General features: G+C 44.8%; 1 protein-coding gene, 1 long non-coding RNA gene, 1 other non-coding gene and 1 pseudogene across 3 annotated transcripts; 1 reads left to right on the plus strand and 3 right to left on the minus strand.

Annotated features, from left to right (window-relative positions):
* Window positions 1–329: 329 nt before the first annotated feature.
* PEX12 (peroxisomal biogenesis factor 12) lies at window positions 330–4,089 on the plus strand. The gene is made up of 4 exons (XM_030809172.1): window positions 330–368; window positions 802–983; window positions 1,288–1,841; window positions 2,702–4,089. Exons 2-4 carry the CDS (start codon window positions 858–860, stop codon window positions 3,099–3,101), a joined length of 1,080 nt encoding a protein of 359 aa, XP_030665032.1. The 5' UTR covers window positions 330–368; window positions 802–857; the 3' UTR covers window positions 3,102–4,089.
* Window positions 4,090–4,571: 482 nt separating this feature from the next.
* LOC105739131 lies at window positions 4,572–11,190 on the minus strand. Its single transcript, XR_001115003.1, has 2 exons — window positions 10,802–11,190; window positions 4,572–5,005 (listed from the first exon to the last, which is right to left on the minus strand). It is a non-coding gene; the product is annotated as an uncharacterized LOC105739131 (long non-coding RNA).
* LOC115834420 lies at window positions 5,129–5,223 on the minus strand. The gene has a single exon (XR_004029294.1). It is a non-coding gene; the product is annotated as a Z30 small nucleolar RNA (small nucleolar RNA).
* Window positions 11,191–12,900: 1,710 nt separating the features above from the next.
* Window positions 12,901–14,664, minus strand: LOC115834419 (annotated as a pseudogene).
* Window positions 14,665–20,459: the final 5,795 nt, after the last annotated feature.

The raw sequence follows: 20,459 nt of genomic DNA on the forward strand, positions 1-20,459 counted from the left end.
GGCGCGAGCCCTGGCTCCCCCCAACAGCTTGTCAAAAAGACCTCGCAGAGAGAGGTTCAGAGCTGTAGCTTTCCAGCGAGGCTACCATGCAGACCCAGCTACGAAAAGTAAACCAAACCAGCAGAGAATTCATAGCCAAAACCAGCCCACAAAGGCCCTCTTCTTTTTCAGCGGGGCGGGAGCGGAAGTTCAGGTGGGTCATAGAGTTCTCTAGTTCTGGTTTCCGGACCGCATTCGGAACTAGAGCGCCTTTCTTCCGCCAGGCGTCCCTGAGGTCCTGGCAGTTTCATTTCCGGGTGCGGCTTCTGTCATAAAGCGGAGACCTCCCTTCAAACGTGGCGTCGTGGGTTCTTTGCGCCTCGCCTGGGGTCAGCGAGCAAGGACGGGCGCGGGCGGGGATACTCAAAGCCAACAGCTGGAGTCAGCCCTCGTGTCCTGGGCTCACGGTGGCACGACTGAATCCTCAGAGTCGGCTGGCTTTTGAGCTCTCACGATTGGAGAGGAGGGGGGGTTTCTGGTTCGCAGCTCCAGAGGATCGCTTTCCTTCCCCCATACCTGTCCCCCACAGTCACGCTCTGCCCTGACGTGCAGCATCTGACAAGTTACCCCCTCGCCACATACCACTTCCACCCACGTCCGAGTTAACTTTGTTCTTAACCTTCTTGAGACTCCCCTCCGCCTCCAGGTCTTTTTTTCCCAGTTCATTTTTGCCCATAAGATTAAGTTTCGAGTTTCAGGTATCATGCAGCAAGTTTACCTTTAAGACTGAGCACTCATCTGATACTCTTCCTCCCGAAAAAGTTCATGCTCACGAGAGAGTTTGTGGGAAAAGTGAAAGCCAATACACACAGGAAACTATGGCTGAGCACGGGGCTCACATCACAACTGCTTCTGTGGCCGATGACCAGCCATCCATCTTTGAGGTGGTAGCACAGGACAGTTTAATGACAGCAGTGAGACCCGCTCTTCAGCATGTGGTCAAGGTAAGGTATTAATTCTTGGAAAGGTTTCAGGGACAACTGGGTAAAAAACAAACGAATAATTTGTGCTTATTTGATAGCCTAGCGTTTGAAATAGCCAATTTGCAAATAACTTGTATCCCATGACTTGAGAGTTATTGAGTCTTTGTTATGTGTAGAGACCTGTACTGAATACCCAGCATTTCAGGGTCCAAAAGTGACTTATTTAAGACAAAATGTGTAGACTTTAGAGGAAAAGGGGGAATGTAAATAGGTGTAGAACTTGCGTAATGGAATGAATTTCACTTACTGCTTTATTTTGCTTTAGGTTCTTGCAGAATCAAATCCCACCCACTATGGCTTCTTGTGGAGGTGGTTTGATGAAATCTTTACTCTGCTAGATCTTCTGCTCCAGCAGCATTATCTGTCTAGAACCAGTGCCTCATTTTCTGAAAACTTTTATGGCTTAAAGAGAATTGTAATGGGGGACACTCACAAGTCTCAGAGATTGGCTAGTGCTGGTCTCCCAAAGCAGCAGCTTTGGAAATCAATTATGTTCCTGGTTCTTCTTCCCTATCTGAAAGTGAAGCTGGAGAAGCTGGTTTCTAGCCTGAGAGAAGAAGATGAATATTCTATTCATCCCCCTTCTTCCCGCTGGAAACGATTTTACAGAGCCTTCCTGGCAGCCTACCCATTTGTGAACATGGCCTGGGAAGGATGGTTTCTTGTACAACAACTTCGATACATCCTAGGAAAAGCTCAGCATCACTCACCACTGCTGAGGCTGGCTGGAGTTCGGCTAGGTCGACTAACAGTTCAGGATATACAAGCTCTGGAGCACAAACCAGCTAAGGCCAGCATGATGCAGCAACCAGCCAGGAGGTAAGGCCTTAACATTTCCAAAAGATCTTTAGTTAGTATTCTAAAATCTTATCCCAGTTTTGTGAAATTCACCTCCCTGTTAACTTTGTGGTATTTCATAGTCACAGAAAAGCTATTCCTTGTGTCCATAAAACAAGGACTGTCATCCTGGTAACCTTCACCATACTAGGTATACTTTAGTGCATACTTGCTATGTCCCAGGTCCTGGGCTAGGTGCTTGCTTTACGTACATTATCTCAATCCTCAACACAACCCAATGAAGTAAATGTATTAGCTTACAGTTGAGGAAACGAAACCCAAGCAGTTAAGTACCTTGCCAAGGTCACGTAGGTACATAGCTAGAAGGTGGCAGAGCTGGGATTCAAACCAAATCAATACAATTCTAAAGACTGTGCTCTGTGAGCCACTGCACCCAGCCTAAGACTGTGCTCTTAATCATGATGCTGTGCTCCTTCTAGTTCATATTTGTGTTCTCCTACAAGTTCAAATATATACATTCCTCAATACTGCTAAGTTTTATAAGTGAATTGGTTTTTTTTTTTTTCTGGGTCACTATCTTCCACTAAAAAAAGGGAGGAGGTCTATATAATCAAATTCTCTACTGATTTCTCTTTCAAAACACAAAACCAAACCCTAATCATGTTACTAAAAACAAAGCTTAGCTCCTATGCTCCTAAAATACTGTAAGTTAGAAAGAATCACTTAGAATAGATCCTTAAGGAAATAGTACCAGTCTACCAACCATTCAGTCCCCCAGTGATTCTGATGAAAAATGTAAGAACTGCATTTATGTCAGTCACTTTGTAATTATATCTAAATAAAGTTTGTCCCTTTACCTCCTTGTTCTTTTCTCCCAACAGTGTTAGTGAGAAGATAAAGTCAGCTCTGAAGAAAGCTGTTGGGGGTGTTGCCTTATCCCTGTCTACTGGCCTTTCTGTGGGTGTATTCTTCTTGCAGTTCCTTGACTGGTGGTACTCATCTGAAAATCAAGAAACCATCAAGTCATTGACTGCCCTGCCTACTCCACCACCACCTGTACACCTAGAGTATAACTCTGATTCTCCCCTCTTACCCAAAATGAAGACTGTGTGCCCACTGTGTCGTAAAACCCGGGTGAATGATACTGTTCTTGCCACCTCTGGCTATGTGTTTTGTTACCGCTGTGTGTTTCATTATGTGAGGAGTCACCAAGCTTGTCCCATCACAGGTTATCCAACAGAAGTACAACATCTGATTAAACTCTACTCCCCTGAGAACTGAAAGGGAATCATGTCTTATCCTCCAACAAAAGTATTGCACTGTAATGCCACAGAGCTGGTTTCAGCATGGTATTGAGTTGACACTTCTCAGCCTCAATTCATAACTACATGAACTTTAAATGACTATATGGATTTCTTTAAAAGGATATGCCCAGTTGATCCTAAACTTTTAGCCTGCTCTCTAGAACCCTACTTACAGTTGACCAAGCTGCTTAAAGTAGAAGAATCAGGACTGGCAGGGGATATGAGGGCCAGTGTAGAGATTAAACAAAATAATGAGTATACAAGTTTTTGCCTATCCCTTTCCTTAAAATATAAGAAATATAGAAGGTCTTAGGAAAAACCCAGGTTAGACCGCATAAAAAATAAAGTGAACAGTGAGGTGGTAGCAAGCCTTCTTTTTAGAAAAGAAAGCATTTACCTGCCTGTTTGTAAGGTGGAAATTTCATCAGTTTGCAAATGATAAGAAATGTAGACCTGCTCTTGATAGAAATGCTTAGAAACACTTTGGGGGAAAATAAAAAAGCTCCTTCCATATACTGTGAGACATTTGTTAAGTGACATCTGTCGTTTATCAGCTTTTAAGGATAAAAAAGGATATCTTAAAAGTTGGATATTTAGGATACTTAAGGATATTCCTTTATGAGCTCTCCACATCTTTCTTGAGAAACTGGTTAAAAAAGGAATAGGGGTTGAGTGTTACAGAGGGTAGTCTGAAGATTCCTGTGTAAAAGCAAAGCTAACAAGCAATGAAGAGATGAAGCAAAATACTAATCTAATTGTGTAAAGAAAGGATATTTTAATAAGTTCTTTCTGCTTGCTGCTAAGTTTGCTAAAGTGTCATGAATTATTCTGGTTATTACTAAAGTTTCTATGAAACACTTAAGTAGATTTTAAGAATAAATGTTTCTGGAAAAGAACTATGTTATGATTTTGTAGAAATGTAAAGATTACTTGAGGTGTTTAAAATAAATTTTTCATTCAGACTACCTTTGACTTTTTGAGGTGTTTTTATATTAACATTTTGCCAATTCAGTAGTTGGAACAAAAATCCTCTGCTCCAACAACAGGAATTCAGCCTCATGCAAAATACCTTGCATCAACTTAAGAAACACTTAAGTTGCCTGTGTAGGAGCATTTGTGCCATTGGATTGGCAGACTGGTGAAAACATGGGTTAAAAAAAAATCACTAGAAGAGGAAGGATGAAAATGATTTTTAAGAGCTTCTGCTGACGTAGATGTTTTCCAATATTTAACTCATTTTACCAGTTCAAAGCACATTCTCTGATAGCATAAAGGTGATAAAGCTAAAATTTTAAATAGAATATCCCATGGATTTTAACATTAAGACATTTATGATGTTAGTTGAGACAATAAAAAAATAAAATATTAAAACTTTTATATGCCATAAGAAAAGTATAATGGATTTTAAAATTCTCATTAAACCTCAAAGATTATACCAAAGCAAATATCATGGTTAATTAAACTTTTTTTATTTTTTATTTTTTTACTGAGACAGAGTCTCACTCTGATGCCAAGGCTTGAGTGCAGTGGCGTGATCTCGGCTCACTGCAACCTCCACCTCCTGGGTTCAAACAGTTCTCCCACCTCAGCCTCCCAAGTAGCTGTGATTACAGGCGCGTGCCACCACGCCTGGCTAATTTTTGTATTTTTAGTAGAGGCGGGGTTTTGCCATGTTGGCCAGGCTGGTGTCGAACTTCTGACCTCAAGTGATCTGCCTGCCTTGGCCTCCCAAAGTGCTGGGACTACAGGCGTGAACCATTGTGCCCGGCCAATTAAACGTTTTTAATACAATAATAAGTGAATAATAGAATTGAGCCAGATTCAGGATTGAAATGATGTAGTCCTCCATGAAGAATTCAAAGCAAGAGTTTTCATCTCAACCTAAGAAGGAAAACATGAGAATATCAGTAATTCAAAAGAATATAAAAGAAACATCTTAAACATAATAAAACCAGTGTCCAAACAGGATACAACACACCTGTGTGGAAAAACCACAACCAGAATCAGCTCAGAGAGAAGATTAAGAGATCATACCCTGGTCAAAGCCAACAGTGAAGCAATGGCAATACCAGGTCAGACTACTTCACTCATCATTGCATCGCTGCATTTCATCTCCTCGTATTACCTAAGAGCAAACCCAGTGCCCTAGTTTCACATCCAAGAAAACATAGGCTTACCTATGAAAAACATAAAGCCTTCTATTCAGGTAAGTTTCAACCACGGGTTTCTAATTAATATTTCTTTCTTTCTTTTTTAAGACAGGGTCTTACTCTGTCACCCAGGCTGGAGTGCAATGGCCTGATGATGGCTCACTGCAGTCTCAACCTCCCCAGGCTCAGGTGATCATCCCACCTCAGCCTCCCAAGTAGCTGGGACTACAGTCACAGGCCACCACACCTGGCTAATTTTTGTACTTTTTGTAGAGACAGGGTTTTACCATGTTGTCCAGGCTGTTCTCAAACTCCTGGACTCAAGCAATCCACTTTCTTCAGCCTCCCAAAGTGCGTGGATTACAGGCGTGAGCCACCATGCCTGGCCTGTTTTCAATTAATATATATCTATTTTTATTTTGAGACAAGGTTTCACTCTTGTCAATCAGGCTGGAGTGCAGTGGTGTGATCGTGGCTCACTGTAGCCTCAAACTCCTGGGCTCAGGCGATCCTCCCAGGTAGCTAGGACTACAGGTGCACGTCACCACCCCTGGCTAATTCTTTTTAAATTTTTGTAGAGACAGAGTCTCGGTATGTTTCCCAGGCTGGTCTCAAACTCCTGGCTTCAAGTGATCTTCCTGCCTTGGCCTCCCAAAACCCTGGGATCACAGGCTTGAGCCCATAAGCCTGCCCTTAGCCTAGTTCAAAAGCAAAATCTTTAGAAAATGTATTTTCTTTTTTAAAATTTCTTTCTTTTTTCTGGAGACAGGGTCTTGGCCTGTCACCTAGCCTGGAGTGCAGTGGCACGATCATGGCTCACTGTGGCCTCAAACTGCTGGGCTCAAGCAATCCTCCCACCCCAGCCTTCTGAGTAGCTGACATCTCAGGTGAGCACCACCATGCCCAGGGTCTTGCCATGTTGCCCAGGCTGGTCTCAAACTGCTGGGCTCAAGTGATCCTCCCTCTTTGGCCTTGCAAAGTGCTGGATTACAGGTGTGAGCCACTGTACCTGGCCTAGAAAAGATTTTTTTTTTTTGAAACGGAGTCTCACTGTGTCGCCCAGGCTGGAGTGCAGTGGCGCAATCTCGGCTCACTGCAGCCTCTGTCTCCTGGGCTCAAGCAATTCTCCTGCCTCAGCCTCCCGAATAGCTGGGACTACAGGCATGTGCCACCACACCCAGCTAATATTTGTATTTTTTTTTTGAGACGGAGTCTCGCTCTGTCTCCCAGGCTGGAGTGCAATGGCGCAATCTCGGCTCACTGCAAGCTCCCCCTCCCGGGTTCACACCATTTTCCTGCCTCAGCCTCTCCGAGTAGCTGGGACTACAGGCGCCTGCCACCACGCCCGGCTAATTTTTTGTATTTTTAGTAGAGATGGGGTTTCACCATGTTGGCCAGGCTGGTCTTGAACTCCTGACCTCAAGTGATCTGCCAGCCTTGGCCTCCCAAAGTGCTGGGATTACAGGCGTGAGCCACCACGCCGGGCCTAGAAAAGATTTTCTACTAAATTTCTTTATAAACTCCAGTTCATTTAATATGCAATTTGATTTATAATTCTTCTGCCAACATAGATTAAAATTATATTCATAAAAGTTTTTAAACCAGAATCTTTTATCTGAAGAGTCCAAGAACCCAGAGAGGCTATGATTTGCTGAAGATCCATAGGAAATTAACTGCAGAGCTGGAAAGAGAACTTGAGGTATGATTACCAGATTTATATATTTTTTCAGTAACAACTAAATAAAAGGTTCAATTTCATTTTTCTCTAGGGTCCTACCTTTAGATTTGCTAATGAGGAAGGACATGGAAAATAAAGAAAGCAAGGCAAAGCATGGGTAATTCACAATCTGAAAAATCAATTTGTGAATGAGAAACCTGACCTCCACTCCACTCCACTCTCTCACTCTGTCGCCCAGGCTAGAGTGCAGTAGCACAGTCTCGGCTCACTGCAACCTCTGCCTCCCGGGTTCAAGTGATTCTCCTGCCTCAGCCTCCCGAGTAGCTGAGACTACAGGCACGCACCACCACGCCCAGCTAATTTTTGTATTTTTTAGTAGAGATGGGCTTTCACCATATTGGCCAGGCTGGTCTTGAACTCCTGACCTTGTGATCCGCCCGCCTCAACCTCCCAAAGTGCTGGGATTATGGGCGTGAGCCACCGCGCCTGGCCTCTTTATTTTTTGAGACGGATTCTCACTCTGTCACCCAGGCTGGAGTGCAGTGGCACTACCTCAGCTCACTTTAGCCTCTGCCTCCTGGATTCAAGCAGTCCTCCCACCTCAGCCTCCCAGGTAGCTGGGATTACAGGCATGCACAACCAGGCCTAGCTAATTTTTGCATTTTCAGTAGAAATGGGGTTTTGCCATGTTGGCCAGGCTGGTCTTGAACTCCTGACGTCAAGTATCTGCCCACCTCGGCCTCCAAAAGTGCTGGGATTACAGGCGTGAGCCACCGCACCTGGCCTCTTCAGACTTTCAAAATGATATTGTCAGTATCTAAAATTCTGGGGCCACCATATACTGCCTTCAGCCATCTATAAACATCAATAGACTGATATTCCCTAGTTAAAACCGACAGCTGTTGGTCTGTGTTCACTAATCAGCAACTAAGCTCCATAAAGAGGAAAACTAGGTTGGGCGCAGTGGTTTGCACCTGTAATCCCAGCACTTTGGGAGGCCGAGGCAAGCAGGTCACCTGAGGCCAGGAGTTCCAGACCAGCCTGGCCAACGTGGCAAAACCCCGTCTCTATTAAAAATACAAAAATTAGCTGGGCGTGGTGGTGGGTGCCTGTAATCACAGCTACTTGGGAGACTGAGGCACAAGAATCCCTTGAACCAGGGAGGCAGAGGTTGCAGTGCGCTGAGACTGCGCCACTGCACTCCATCCTGGGCGACAGACTGATCTCTGTCTCAAAAGAGGGAAAGTAACTTATGAAGCGCCTGTTACACAAGGGTTATGCTTGACCTTTTAGCTCATCATCTATGGGTGAAATGGGTACACATTAGAAATAAGAGCTTGGGCACAGTGGCTCATGACTGTAATCCCAGCACTTTGGGAGGCCAAGGCGGGCAGATAACCTGAGGTCAGGAGTTCGAGACCAGCCTGGCCAACATGACGAAACCCCGTCTCTATTAAAAGTACAAAAATTAGCTGGGCGTGGTGGCAGGCTCCTGTAATGCCAGCTACTCAAGAGGCTGAGGCAGGACAATAGCTTGAACCTGGGAGGCGGAGGTTGCAGTGAGCTGAGATTGCACCACTGCACTCCAGCCTGGGCGACAAGAGCAAGATCCTGTCTCAAAAAAAAAAAAAAAAAAAAAAAAAGAAAGAAAACAGAGGCCTCAGCCTCTGTTTAAGCCTTCAAGCATAACCCTTGTGTAACAGGCACTTCATAAGTTACTTTCCCTCTTTTGAGACAGAGATTAGAGCTTAATAATTTAAATAAATCTGCCAAAAATAATGAAACTTGTTAACAAAGCCAAGCTCTGAACCAATGAGTGCTTGGCTCTAAACCCCACGTTCCTTCTGGCAGACAATACTGCTATCTCAATGGGCCTCCTGCCTCCAGTTTCTCTCCCATCCAATGTACTTTGAATCTTACATACATACTAACCCTTATATATGGGTGTGTGATGACTCACAAGCATTCAATTGCTCCCCATAGTCTAGGAAATAAAGTCCTAACGACTTTGTTTAGCAATCAAGATATTTCAAAACAGACCCAAATTTATCCTTAAATACACCATAAATAACTCAAACATGTCTTTTGTTTGTTTGTTTGTTTGAGATAGTCTCGCTCTGTCGCCCAGGCTGCAGTGCAGTGGTGCAATCTCAGCCCACTGCAACCTCAGCCTCCTGGGTTCAAGCAATTCTCCTGCCTCAGCTTCCTAAGTAGGTGGGATTACAGGCATGAGCCACCATGCCCAACTAATTTTTGTATTTTTAGTAGAGACAGGGTTTCACCATGTTGGCCAGGCTGGTCTTAAACTCGTGACCTCAAGTGATCCACCTGCCTTGGCCTCCCAGGTGCTGGGATTATAGGCCTGAGCCACAGTGCCTGGCCCCCAAACATATCTTGCAGTCTAATCAACCCAGATTATTCCTTAATCCTCATATTGGCTCTATTTGACCTTATGCCCTCCATCTAGAAAGTCTTTCCCCCCTGCAGAAATCCTTCCTGTACTTCAAAATCGTATCCCTGCAGTTTGTAACCCTTCAAAATGCCATCTTTTGCATGAAGCCTTTTTTCATCAATCCAACAGGAAATATCTGTCCTCCTTCTGAATTATGAAAGCACATTAATACCTGTTTTGTGGTACCTATTTCACTTTGTATTTTAAGATCCAGACAGCCAGCCTACCATGTAATTCAAGATCTTTACAAGTCGAATCCCTCCCTATCTGCTTCATTGTCAGCTGGGCAAACCTCCCATGTGCTCCAGCCACATGCGGCAGGTACGCTTTCCTAGTTCCTGGAGTCCTTCTCCACCCCTTTCGATGGGGAGAAAACCTATGTATACTTTTTTTTTTAAAGATTTTTAACATTATTTGGATTCTTAGTTTGTGGGAAAAGAGTAAGATAGTCACATCTAGATTGTTATATAGCTCAGGCTTTTTAAGGGGGATATGTAAACATAGAGTATATAACTTTAAAATGCCCAGGTGTGAGGAGATTTGCCTTATCACTCAAAAAAAGGGTCAAGAGTAATCATCCCAAGTTTAGGTTGAAGTGGGTAAGATTACAGCCAGAGATTAAAAGCTCACACATCCATAAGCAAGGTCCCAGTCAGGCATCTGGAAGGGCAAAGGGATGGCTCTGTGCTGGCTGAGTAAAAGGCGCTTTCATGGAGGGATAAATACCCACTCTAAGTATACTTTTTAAACTTTACTCAAGGCCGGGCGCGGTGGCTTTGGCCTGTAATCCCAGCACTTTGGGAGGCCGAGGCGGGTGGATCACGAGGTCAGGAGTTCAAGACCAGCCTGGCCAACATGGTGAAACCCCATCTCTACTAAAAACGCAAAAATTAGCCGGGCGTGGTGGTGTGCGACTGTAATCCCAGCTACTTGGGAGGCTGAGGCAGAGAACTGCTTGAACCCAGAAGGCGAAGGTTGCAGTGAGCCGAGATAGTGCCACTGGACTCCAACCTGGGAGGCAGAGCGAGACTCCCGTCTCAAAAAAACAAAAAACAAAACAAAAATAAACTTTACTCAAATATCACTTTCTGTTAAATGTCCTTAATTCCTTCAATCATCCCCCTCTTCTAACTCTCACAGCGCTTTCTTCCACTACGGCACGCATCACACGCCAACTACTCACCAGTTCACGTTTTCCGCCCTCTCTCCCACTTGCCCAATCACAGAGTTCCTAAAGAACCAGGACTACGTTCTACTGGTCTTTGTAGCCACTGCACTCGGAATGGTGCCTAGTACACAGGAATGAGCGTTTAATTCATTGAATGAGCGACTCTTCCTACTAAACCCTAAGCTCCTAGATTATAAAAGCATCCACACAAGTTATAAATCCGACTTACCTCCAACATTTCACGTAGGTAAAGACCACACCTCAAGCACCTCCAAAGCCCTCATTTCCCCAGCCTCTACCTCACGGCGCTCTGCACAGCCATCTGCGCACAACCAGTGCTTACACACAGGAGGCCCTCAAAATAATACTAATAATCTAGGGTCCAAATCCCATGAACTCCTGGGAAGACTGAGAGTAAGGCCGGAGCCAAGGCTTGAACAAAACACCCAGGAAGGAATCTGCAGCCCGCTTTTCTAAGTCGTAAAACTCCTACGACCTGGACTCTCTCAGGAAGCCTGCTCCGGCCTGAGGAGGATGAAGGTAGCCAAGCCCTCCAGATTTCTGTCCCGGGCCAAACATGCTTCCAGCGTCCCTCTCCTCTGCTTCTCCGCCAGGCTCAGGTCTTACAGCCTAGCGCGGCTCTCGCCGAACAACCAATCCCACGGCGGCCATCGGGTCACGTGGGCGTACCTGAGGCGGGGCTGGTGCGAGGCGAACGTCAGGGGTGGAGCAGAAGGGGTGGCGGACGCATCTCTTCCGTCACCTCTTTGCGTCGCGGTCTCTATCCTGGGAGACCAGTCGCTTTCCAAGTCCTCAGCAATTCTCCCCCGCCCCCTCCATAATTCCCCGCCGTCGGCAGTCGGGGCTACCGTTAGGCAGAGTGGTTTTGCCAGTACCCTGTTTCATAACTGGGAATGAGCATTTGAGACAGGATTATAGTGTGTGTGTGCCCTAGGATTGCGGGAAGAAATGGGTTTTTTTTTGTTTTTTTTGTGTTTTTTTTTTTGTTTTGAGACAGGGTCTCACTCAAGTCGCCCAGGCTGGAGTGCAGTCGCGCGATCTCGGCTCACTGCCACTTCCGCCTCCCAGGCTCAGGCGATTCTCCTGCTTCGGCCTTCTGAGTAGCTTGGATTACAGGCAGGCGTCACCACGCCCGGCTAGATTGATTGATTGATTGATTTTCCTGAGATGGAGTTTCGCTCTGTCGCCCAGGCTGCAGTGTAGTGGCGCTATCTCGGCTCATTGCAACCTCCGCCTCCCAGGTTCAAGCGGTTCTTGTGCCTCAGCCTCCCTAGTAGCTGGGATTACAGGCACCCACCATCATGCCGGGCTAATTTTTGTACTTTTGTAGAGACGGGGTTTCAACGTGTTGGCCAGGCTGGTCTTGAACTCCTGACCTCAGGTGGTCCTACCGCCTCGGCCTCCCACAGTGCTGGGATTACAAGCGTGAGCCACCGTGCCCAGCCTCAACTGTGTTTATATTGGTGGGGGGCAGAGAGCGAAAGCAGGGAAAGCTATTGCAATGGTCCAGGTGAGAGCTAATAGGAGCTTAAATTAGACTGGCAGTGGAAATAGAGGAGTGGCATATGAAAGGCGAATGAGGATTGTGATGAATGTTAGATAGGGATGGGTAGAAGGACAGGAAGAAGTAAAATGCAGAGTCTTCTTCTTTTTTTTTTTTTTTTTTTTGAGACGGAGTCTCGCTCTGTCGCCCAGGCTGGAGTGCAGTGGCGCAATCTCGGCTCACTGCAAGCTCCGCCTCCCGGGTTCACGCCATTCTCCTGCCTCAGCCTCTCCGAGTAGCTGGGACTACAGGCGCCTGCCACCATGCCTGGCTAATTTTTTTTTGTATTTTTAGTAGAGACGGGGTTTCACCGTGGTCTGATCTCCTGACCTCGTGATCCGCCCGCCTCGGCCTCCCAAAGTGCTGGGATTACAAGCGTGAGCCACCGCGCCCAGCCAAATAGAGAGTCTTCTGTACCAGACCCACTCAAGGCCTCTTTGGTTCGTTAAGGATTGGAGAGATTAGACAGTGAAGACAATGTGCCTTTGCGTGTGCTATTTCCTCTACCTGGTTTATCTTTCTCCCATCCATCTCCCTTTCTCTCAACTTGTTGCTTTCTTTTTTTTTTTTTGAAATGAAAGGTCTCACATATTTATTACTGAACTCAGCCAACCAAAGCATTCATAACCGATTCAGAGAGAAAAAATGTTCCCAATAAAACATGTCCAACTCTCCAGATAGTGGTGACATTTTCAGCTTGATATGATAATGTGATTGTGACCTTCAGACATCATAAATACGTGTGCCATCTCATGTGCAATTCCTTATAGACCCAGCTTGGTTCTTCTTCAATGTCTCCTTTTGGAGTTGTACCTGATTTTATTACCAATTTTCATCTGAATCCACTGCGGAATGGGAGGATTTTGCTTTTGTTTCTTGGCCAGGAATTGCTTAATCCTAAAAGTCTTGTGAGAAGACCCGGCAAGAAGCAGAGTCAAGCACACACCACGAAGGCGGAGAAAGGAAGAGAGGGGGAAACCTGTTGCTTTCTTACTTACACGTTCCAGCTCACAAATCATCTCATTTAGGAAATCTTTTCTGATGCTCACTCATAGTTATTGTCACTCCTCAGAACACCTAGAGAACACTGCTCATACATTGCAAACTCTTTAGAGTGGCACTAGAGCGTAGTGGTCATGCATGTGGACTATTTTGGCAAGTAACTTGAATTCTTTGTTCTTCAGTGTCACTGTTTGTAAAAAGGAGGCTAATAATAGCATCTACCTAATAGAACTGTTACAAGATCAATGACAACAATGCCTAATACATAGAGTGCTCAGTCGATGTTATTGTATATGTTGTACTGTTACGCGTTTAGTACATGTTTTCCCTCTTTAGATTGTGAATGATCTCAGCTCACTGCAACCCCCACCTCCTGGGCTCAAGCAATTCTCCTGGCTCAGCCTCCCAAATAGGTGGGATTACAGGCATGCACTACCACACCCGGCTGATTCTTGTATTTTTAGTAGAGATGGGATTTCGCCATGTTGGCCAGGCTGGTCTTGAACTCTTGACCTCAAGTGATCCACCCACTCACCTTGGCCTCCGAAAGGGCTGGGATCACAGTCGTGAGCCACCGAGCCCAGCAGGGACATGTGTCTTATTCTTCCAGCTATTAGTAAGGCTTTCTGGCAGGATGAGAGTAATTGGGCTTTGGATTCAGATAGATCAGTATTCAACTCTCAGCTCTGCCACTTACTAGATGTGTAACTTTGAGCTTTACCTCAATGAACTCAGTTTTTTTCATTTATGTAATGTGAAAATAACACATGTCTTGCAAGTTATTCTGAGGATTATATTTGAGAATGAAAATTGCATATTTGGCTCAAGGAAGGCAGTTACTAAATGAGAGCTTTTATTTTAATGGGTAGCCCCAGATGGTAGCACCATGTTTAGAACATTGTAAGCACTCAACAATTGATTTTCATTATTATTATTTGAGACAGAGTCTCGCTCTGTCACCCAGGCTAGAATGCAGTGGTGTGATCTCGGCTCACTGCAACCTCTGCCTCCCGGGTTCAAGTGATTCTCATGCCTCAGCCTCCCAAGTAGCTGGGATTACAGGCGCATGCCACCATGCCCAGCTGTTTGTATTTGTAGTAGAGATGAGGTTTCGCCATGTTGGTTAGGCTGGTCTTGAACTCCTGACCTCAAGTGACCTGCCTGCCTTGGCCTCCCAAAGTGTTGGGATTACAGGCGTGAGCCACTGCGCTTAGCTGACAATTGATTATTGAATGAAAATGGCATTACATGCCAGGCACCATATGCGGCAAAGAGCACATGTTAATACACATTTACTCTTTATGTGTATCATCTCACTTCATTCTGACAAATACTCTGTGGAGGAGGCTCTGTTATTATCTCCAGTTTACACAGAAGAAATCGGAGGCTTAGGTTAGTTTAACAAAGTTCTCGTAGCTAGAAAGTGGCAGAGCTGAGATTTGAACACGTTAGGAGCCTCAAAATAGCTGATCGAATGAAAGAATGAACGAAAATGAGGAAACTTACACGGAGTCAGGTAGTGGCATAATGGAGCCCTTGGTCACTGTTCTATTTACACTCTTTGGATCATCTCTATGAAAGAATTGAGGGTGAGATGGAGGCACCTGGGGGTAAAGAGACCAACTTTTCCCCTTTAGTTGCTATTTGACAGTTTATGTCTGGTGAACATGCAGGCTTGTGTCTGGTGAACATAAGTACAACTGTGGATAAACAGAAATGCGTAGTGAATAAACACATCTTAAATAAATTCGGGGTTCTTGTTCTTAGCAATCATCAATAGCATGGCCAGATGAATTTTCCTGAGACAGGAAAAAGCATGATCTAAGTTACTGATTTCAAGTTGTTTTGTATCAGGAACATTTGCTCGGGAGCTATCAAAGCCAAGATGTGAAGTCCTCCCTGGCCTGACAACCTAACTATTCATATCCAAGGGACTTGACTAAGGACCTTTGAAGAAGGAAAAGAAGTTCCCATTGCTCATTTTCCATGTTATTCCCTGCTTCTCCTGATTTGATCCCCAGTACTACCCAGCAGCAGCAGCAGAAGAAAACAGCAATCTAGTTCCTAGTTCTCCTGACCAAATGATATTATTCCTCTTGATTGGGAAGAAAATGGGGAGGTACTTAGACTTCTGATTTTGAAGGCTTTCAAGCAATCCAGAATCCCAGACTTGAAAGAGTGAAAGAATACAAGTCTTTGAATTAGACAGACCTAGTTTGGGATCTTCACGCTTCCACTCTCTGGCCGTATAGTCTCAGTTTTTGTGTGATGTGTAGTGCTCCCAGCATGGTCCCTTGCATCTGGTAAGCACATTTTCGGTAAATGGTGGTCATTTTTAGCCTTTGAAATGTAAGTAATATCAGAGGGATTTCAATATGAAAGTGAGGCCGAGAATTAAGGTAGACAGGAGAACTAAAAGTGAGACTGGATTCAGAAGTGACACGAATGAAAAATGAGTTAAAGTCAAAGCTGAGAGCAGGCCTTTGGAGCTTATTATGCTGCTGTGCGAATTATATATCATAGTACCCATTCTGCCTCCCCTCCTGGAAACTCCTTTCAGCCAAACATGTACAAAGAGTGATGCCAGCAGAGCAGAACTTTGTTGGGCAGTGGTGTCAGCTAACAACAACGACAAAAATAGGGATGTCCAGAGACTTATTTAAGAATGTCATTTCATCATAAACGAATTGAAGTAGAGACGCAGAGTAGTTTGCCGGTTTGATTTAGAGGGAGAGAAGTGTATTAGTATTCTGTGGCTGCTGTAACAAATCACCATAAATTTGGTGGCTTGTCTTAAAACAACGTATTCTTTTTTTTTTTTTTTTTTTTTTTTTTGAGACGCAGTCTCGCTCTGTCGCCCAGGCTGGAGTGCAGTAGTGCAATCTCAGCTCACTGCAAGCTCTGCCTCCCGGGTTCACACCATTTTCCTGCCTCAGCCTCCCGAGTAGCTGGGACTACAGGCACCCACCACTATGCCCGGCTAATTTTTTATATTTTTAGTAGAGATGGGGTTTCACCACGTTAGCCAGGACGGTCTCGATCTCCTGACCTCGTGATCCGCCCACCTCGGCCTCCCAAAGTGCTGGGATTACAGGCGTGAGCCACCGCACCTGGCCCAGAAACATATTCTTTTATGAAAACTTATTTTAGGTTCAGGAGTACATGTGCAGGTTTATTATATGGGTAAACTCATGTCACGGGGGTTTGTTGTATAGATAATTTCATTACCCAGGTATTAAACCTGCTACCCAATAGTTATTTCTTCTGCTCCTCTCCCTCCTCCCACCTCAGGTGGGTCCCAGTGTCTGTTGTTACCCTCTTTGTGTCCATGTGTTCTCATCACTGAGCTTCCACTTATAAGTGAGAACATGCAGTATTTGGTTTTCTGTTCCTGTATTAGTTTGCTAAGGATGATGGCCTCCAGCTCCATTCATTTGGTTATTTTTGTTTTTGCGTTTTTTGTTTTTTTTTTTACAGCTAGAAGTTCAACATCAGTTTCACTGAATTGAAGTCAAAGTGTTGGCATGGGCCGGGCATGGTGGCTCACACCTGTAATCCCAGCACTTTGGGAGGCTGAGGCAGGCAGATCACATGAGGTCAGGGGTTCGAGACCATCCTGGCCAACATGGCGAAACCCCGCCTCTATTAAAAATATGTAAATTAGCCAGGCATGGTGGTGTGCACCTGTAATCCCAGCTACACTGGAGGCTGAAGTGGGAGAATTGCTTGAACCTGGGAGGCAGAGGTTGCAGTAAGCCGAGATTGCACCACTGCACTCCAGCCTGAGCAACAGAGCAAGACTATGTCAAAAAAAAAAAAAAAAAAGTGTTGCCATGGACCTGCTGTCTTCAGAAGCTCCAGGGGAGACTCTTCCAGCTTCTGGTAGCTGCTGGCATTCCTTTGCTTATAGCTGCATCACTCCATCTCTGCTTCTGTGATCACATTGCCTCCTCCCCTTTTGTGTGTATCAAAGCTTGACCCAGTTTAGCCATCGTCCTCAAATAAGATAACTAACTGCCTCCCATCTGTTGGTTGTTTTTTCTTTTTTGAGATGGAGTCTCGCTTTGTCTCCCAGGCTGGAGGCTGGAGTGCAGTGGCGCAATCTCGGCTCACTGCAACCTCCGCCTCCCAGATTCAAGTGATTCTCCTACCTCAGCCTCCTGAGTAGCTGGTATTACAGGCCCCTGCCATCGTGCCCAGCTAATTTTTGTATTTTTAGTAGAGACGGGGTTTCACCATGTTGGCCAGGCTGGTCTTGAACTCCTGACCTCGTTATCCACCTGCCTCGGCCTTCCAAAATGCTGGGATTACAGGCATGAGCCACTGCACCTGGCATCTGTTTTTTTTTGAGATGGAGTCTCGCTTTGTCACCCAGGCTGGAATGCAGTGGCACGATCTCGGCTCACTGCAACCTTTGCCTCCCAGGTTCAAGCAATTCTCCTGTCCCAGCCTCCCCAGTAGCTGGGATTACAGGTGCCCACCACCAGCTATTTGTATCTAAGGCTTCACCATGGCCAGCTGTCTTGAATTGACTAGTGATCTCCTTTGCTAGGTACAGGAGACCGGTTGGGTTTTTTTTCTTCTTCATGGTTTGTGCCAGGCTGGATCATGCAACTCGCCTGACCTCCCAGGTGATTCTCCTGTCCAGCCTCCCAGTAGCTGGGATTACAGGTGCCAACCATGCCAAGCTATTTTTGTATTTCTGTAGGGGTTTTCCTTTGCAGGTGTCTTATCCTGACTCAGGTGATCTGCCTGCCTTGGCCTCCCAAAATGCTGGGATTACAGGCAGGAGCCACTGCCCCCAGCATCTGTTGGGTTTTCTTTTCTTTTTCTTTTTTTTTTTTTTTTGAGATGGAGTCTCCCTCTGTTGCCCAGGCTGGAATGCAATGGCATGATCTCGGCTCACTGCAACCTCTGCCTCCCAGGTTCAAGCAATTCTCCTGTCTCAGCCTCCCCAGTAGCTGGGATTACAGGCACACACCACCACACCAGGCTAATTTTTGTATTTTTAGTAGAGACAGGGTTTCACCATATTGGTCAGGCTGGTCTCGAACTCCTGACCTCAGATGATCCACCCACCTAGGCCTCCCAAAGTGCTGGGATTATAGGCATGAGCCACCACACCCAGCCCATCTGTTGGTTTTTACCAATTGTTTTTTAATTATGAAAAACAATTTATACTCATTGTAAACCATTAAAAATACAGATCGGTTAAAGATAATAAACGGAAGAAAAATAAATTAATTGAAAAATTACCTTTAATCCTCCTACCCAGGGATAGCCAGCTCCTAATCTATGAGGATTTTTCTAGGCTGGGTCTTGTGTTTAACAAAGATGAAAAGTAGGAAAAAGAATAAAAGTAAATAGAATAGAACAAACCATTTAGGAGGTAATGAAATAGGTTAATATTGCCCACAATGAATATGTACAGGACAGCCTAATTTAAAATAAAAATAAAGCTTTGCACACAAAATTTTCCAGCGCTGAAGGTACATGTATGATATGTGGAAATGAAGCTCAGTCTCTTAGAAGTGCTAAGTTTAACTTTTTCCATTCACCCCTGCATTTTCTCATTAGGACCTCATTCACTCCCTGAGGTCAGACCCTGGCCTGCTAATCTGCCCTGTCACAGGCTCTTCATGAGTCCTTATCGGCCTTCCTCAGTATGTCAGTGTTATGAAGAAGTGGGAAGTCTGCTCCTCCCAGGCTAATATCAAAGGGCAAAAGGGGCTGTGACAGAAGCAAACATTCAGACCACAGCCAGATGTGAAACTGAAGCAGCAAGAGGAAACACAAGAGCATAGGTAAAAAAAAAAACAAACAAAAAAATTCTTAAAAAAATCTCATTTATCTAATTTTAGGTGCAGTCTACATCTGAGGGCATGAGGGATTAGTAAAATAGTATTTAGGGAAAATTTGTAAAGGAAAATGAGTAAAAAATTCTGGGAAGGCCTGGCGTGGTGGCCCGTCCCTGTAATCCCAGCACTTTGGGAGGCTCAGGTAGGTGGATCACCTGAGGTCAACAGTTCGAGACCAGCCTGGCCAACGTGGTGAAACCCCATCTCTACTAAAAATACAAAAATTTATTGAGAGTGGTGGCTCTTGCCTGTAGTTCCAGCTACTCTGGAGGCTGAGGAGGAGAGTCACTCGAACCTGGGGGATGGAGGTTGCAGTGAGCCGAGAGATCCCGTCACTGCACTCCAGCCTGGGCACAGAGCAAAACTCTGTCTCAAAAAAAGAAAAAAAAAATCTGGGAAATGTGGAAAGGCTATTCATCTGGAGCTAGAATCTCAGTAAATGTTGTATTTACCATAATTGTTATCAGCATTCAAATAACATTGATGAGACTTAGGAGTCACGAGACCATAGGGTCTGCTATTCAAAATCAATTAGATTTGTTTTGTGGGTCCCATCAGTGGAAGTTATGGGGAGACAAATTGCAGCTTAAAGTAAGGAGACCATTTCTAACACAGATGTCAGAAACTAGAAGGGACTAGAGGGACTATTTGATAGGTAGTGAGTTGCTTGTTGCTGGAGGTTTGCATAGCAACTTGTTGGGAGTTGGGAATATTAAAGAGGAGATTTTAGAATCCGATAGATTGTTGGACTGGAGGATCTTTAAAGTCCTTTCCAACACTTCTGTGATTCTATCATATAAATAGAATGTTATGGGAAATTACCCTAAGGAGCCATAAAATACTACATTTACATGTACCTATAGAAGAGGCTCACATTCTAAAAAGAATTCCCCAGGTTGATTCTGGTTTTCCTGAAGGAAGTGAGAAGGCAACCAAGAACAAACTGATGTCAGAGGAGTGCACATGTCTTGCCGGATGCCTGCTTTCTTCCTCTTGGTGAGTACATACAACACCCACAGGGCCCCTGTTTTGCAAAGATCACACAGAAAGATGGGTTCTCTTCTCCTAGAGGAAGAATTTTGGTTGAATTAGCAAATATTTTGTTTTGCAATTAACTAAAGGTAAGCAGATCTTTTCTGAAATATTTGTTTCAGAGCTCAAATTTCAGTTTAGGTGGCTGTTTTCTGGTCTAGGAAGCAAAAGAAGGGTGACAATAGTTTAGTTACCATGCCCCAAAATCTCGTGTTCTTTTCCAAGTCTTAGAGGTTTCCACAGCACAGGGCAGAACTATTAGAAGGGAAGGAAAATGCTGCTGTCACATCACACTACATATGAGGCAATGTACTTTTGAGATTTAGAACATGTGAAGAGTTAAAAGGTTTCTGCATTTGGTATCAACTGACATTCTTTCAGGAGTAAAATAAAGCTTTTCAAAGTGTATGAAATAATACATAAAAATATCG

Source organism: Nomascus leucogenys, unplaced genomic scaffold (assembly GCF_006542625.1).
Source record: "Nomascus leucogenys isolate Asia unplaced genomic scaffold, Asia_NLE_v1 Super-Scaffold_391, whole genome shotgun sequence".
NCBI classification, from domain to species: domain Eukaryota; kingdom Metazoa; phylum Chordata; class Mammalia; order Primates; family Hylobatidae; genus Nomascus; species Nomascus leucogenys.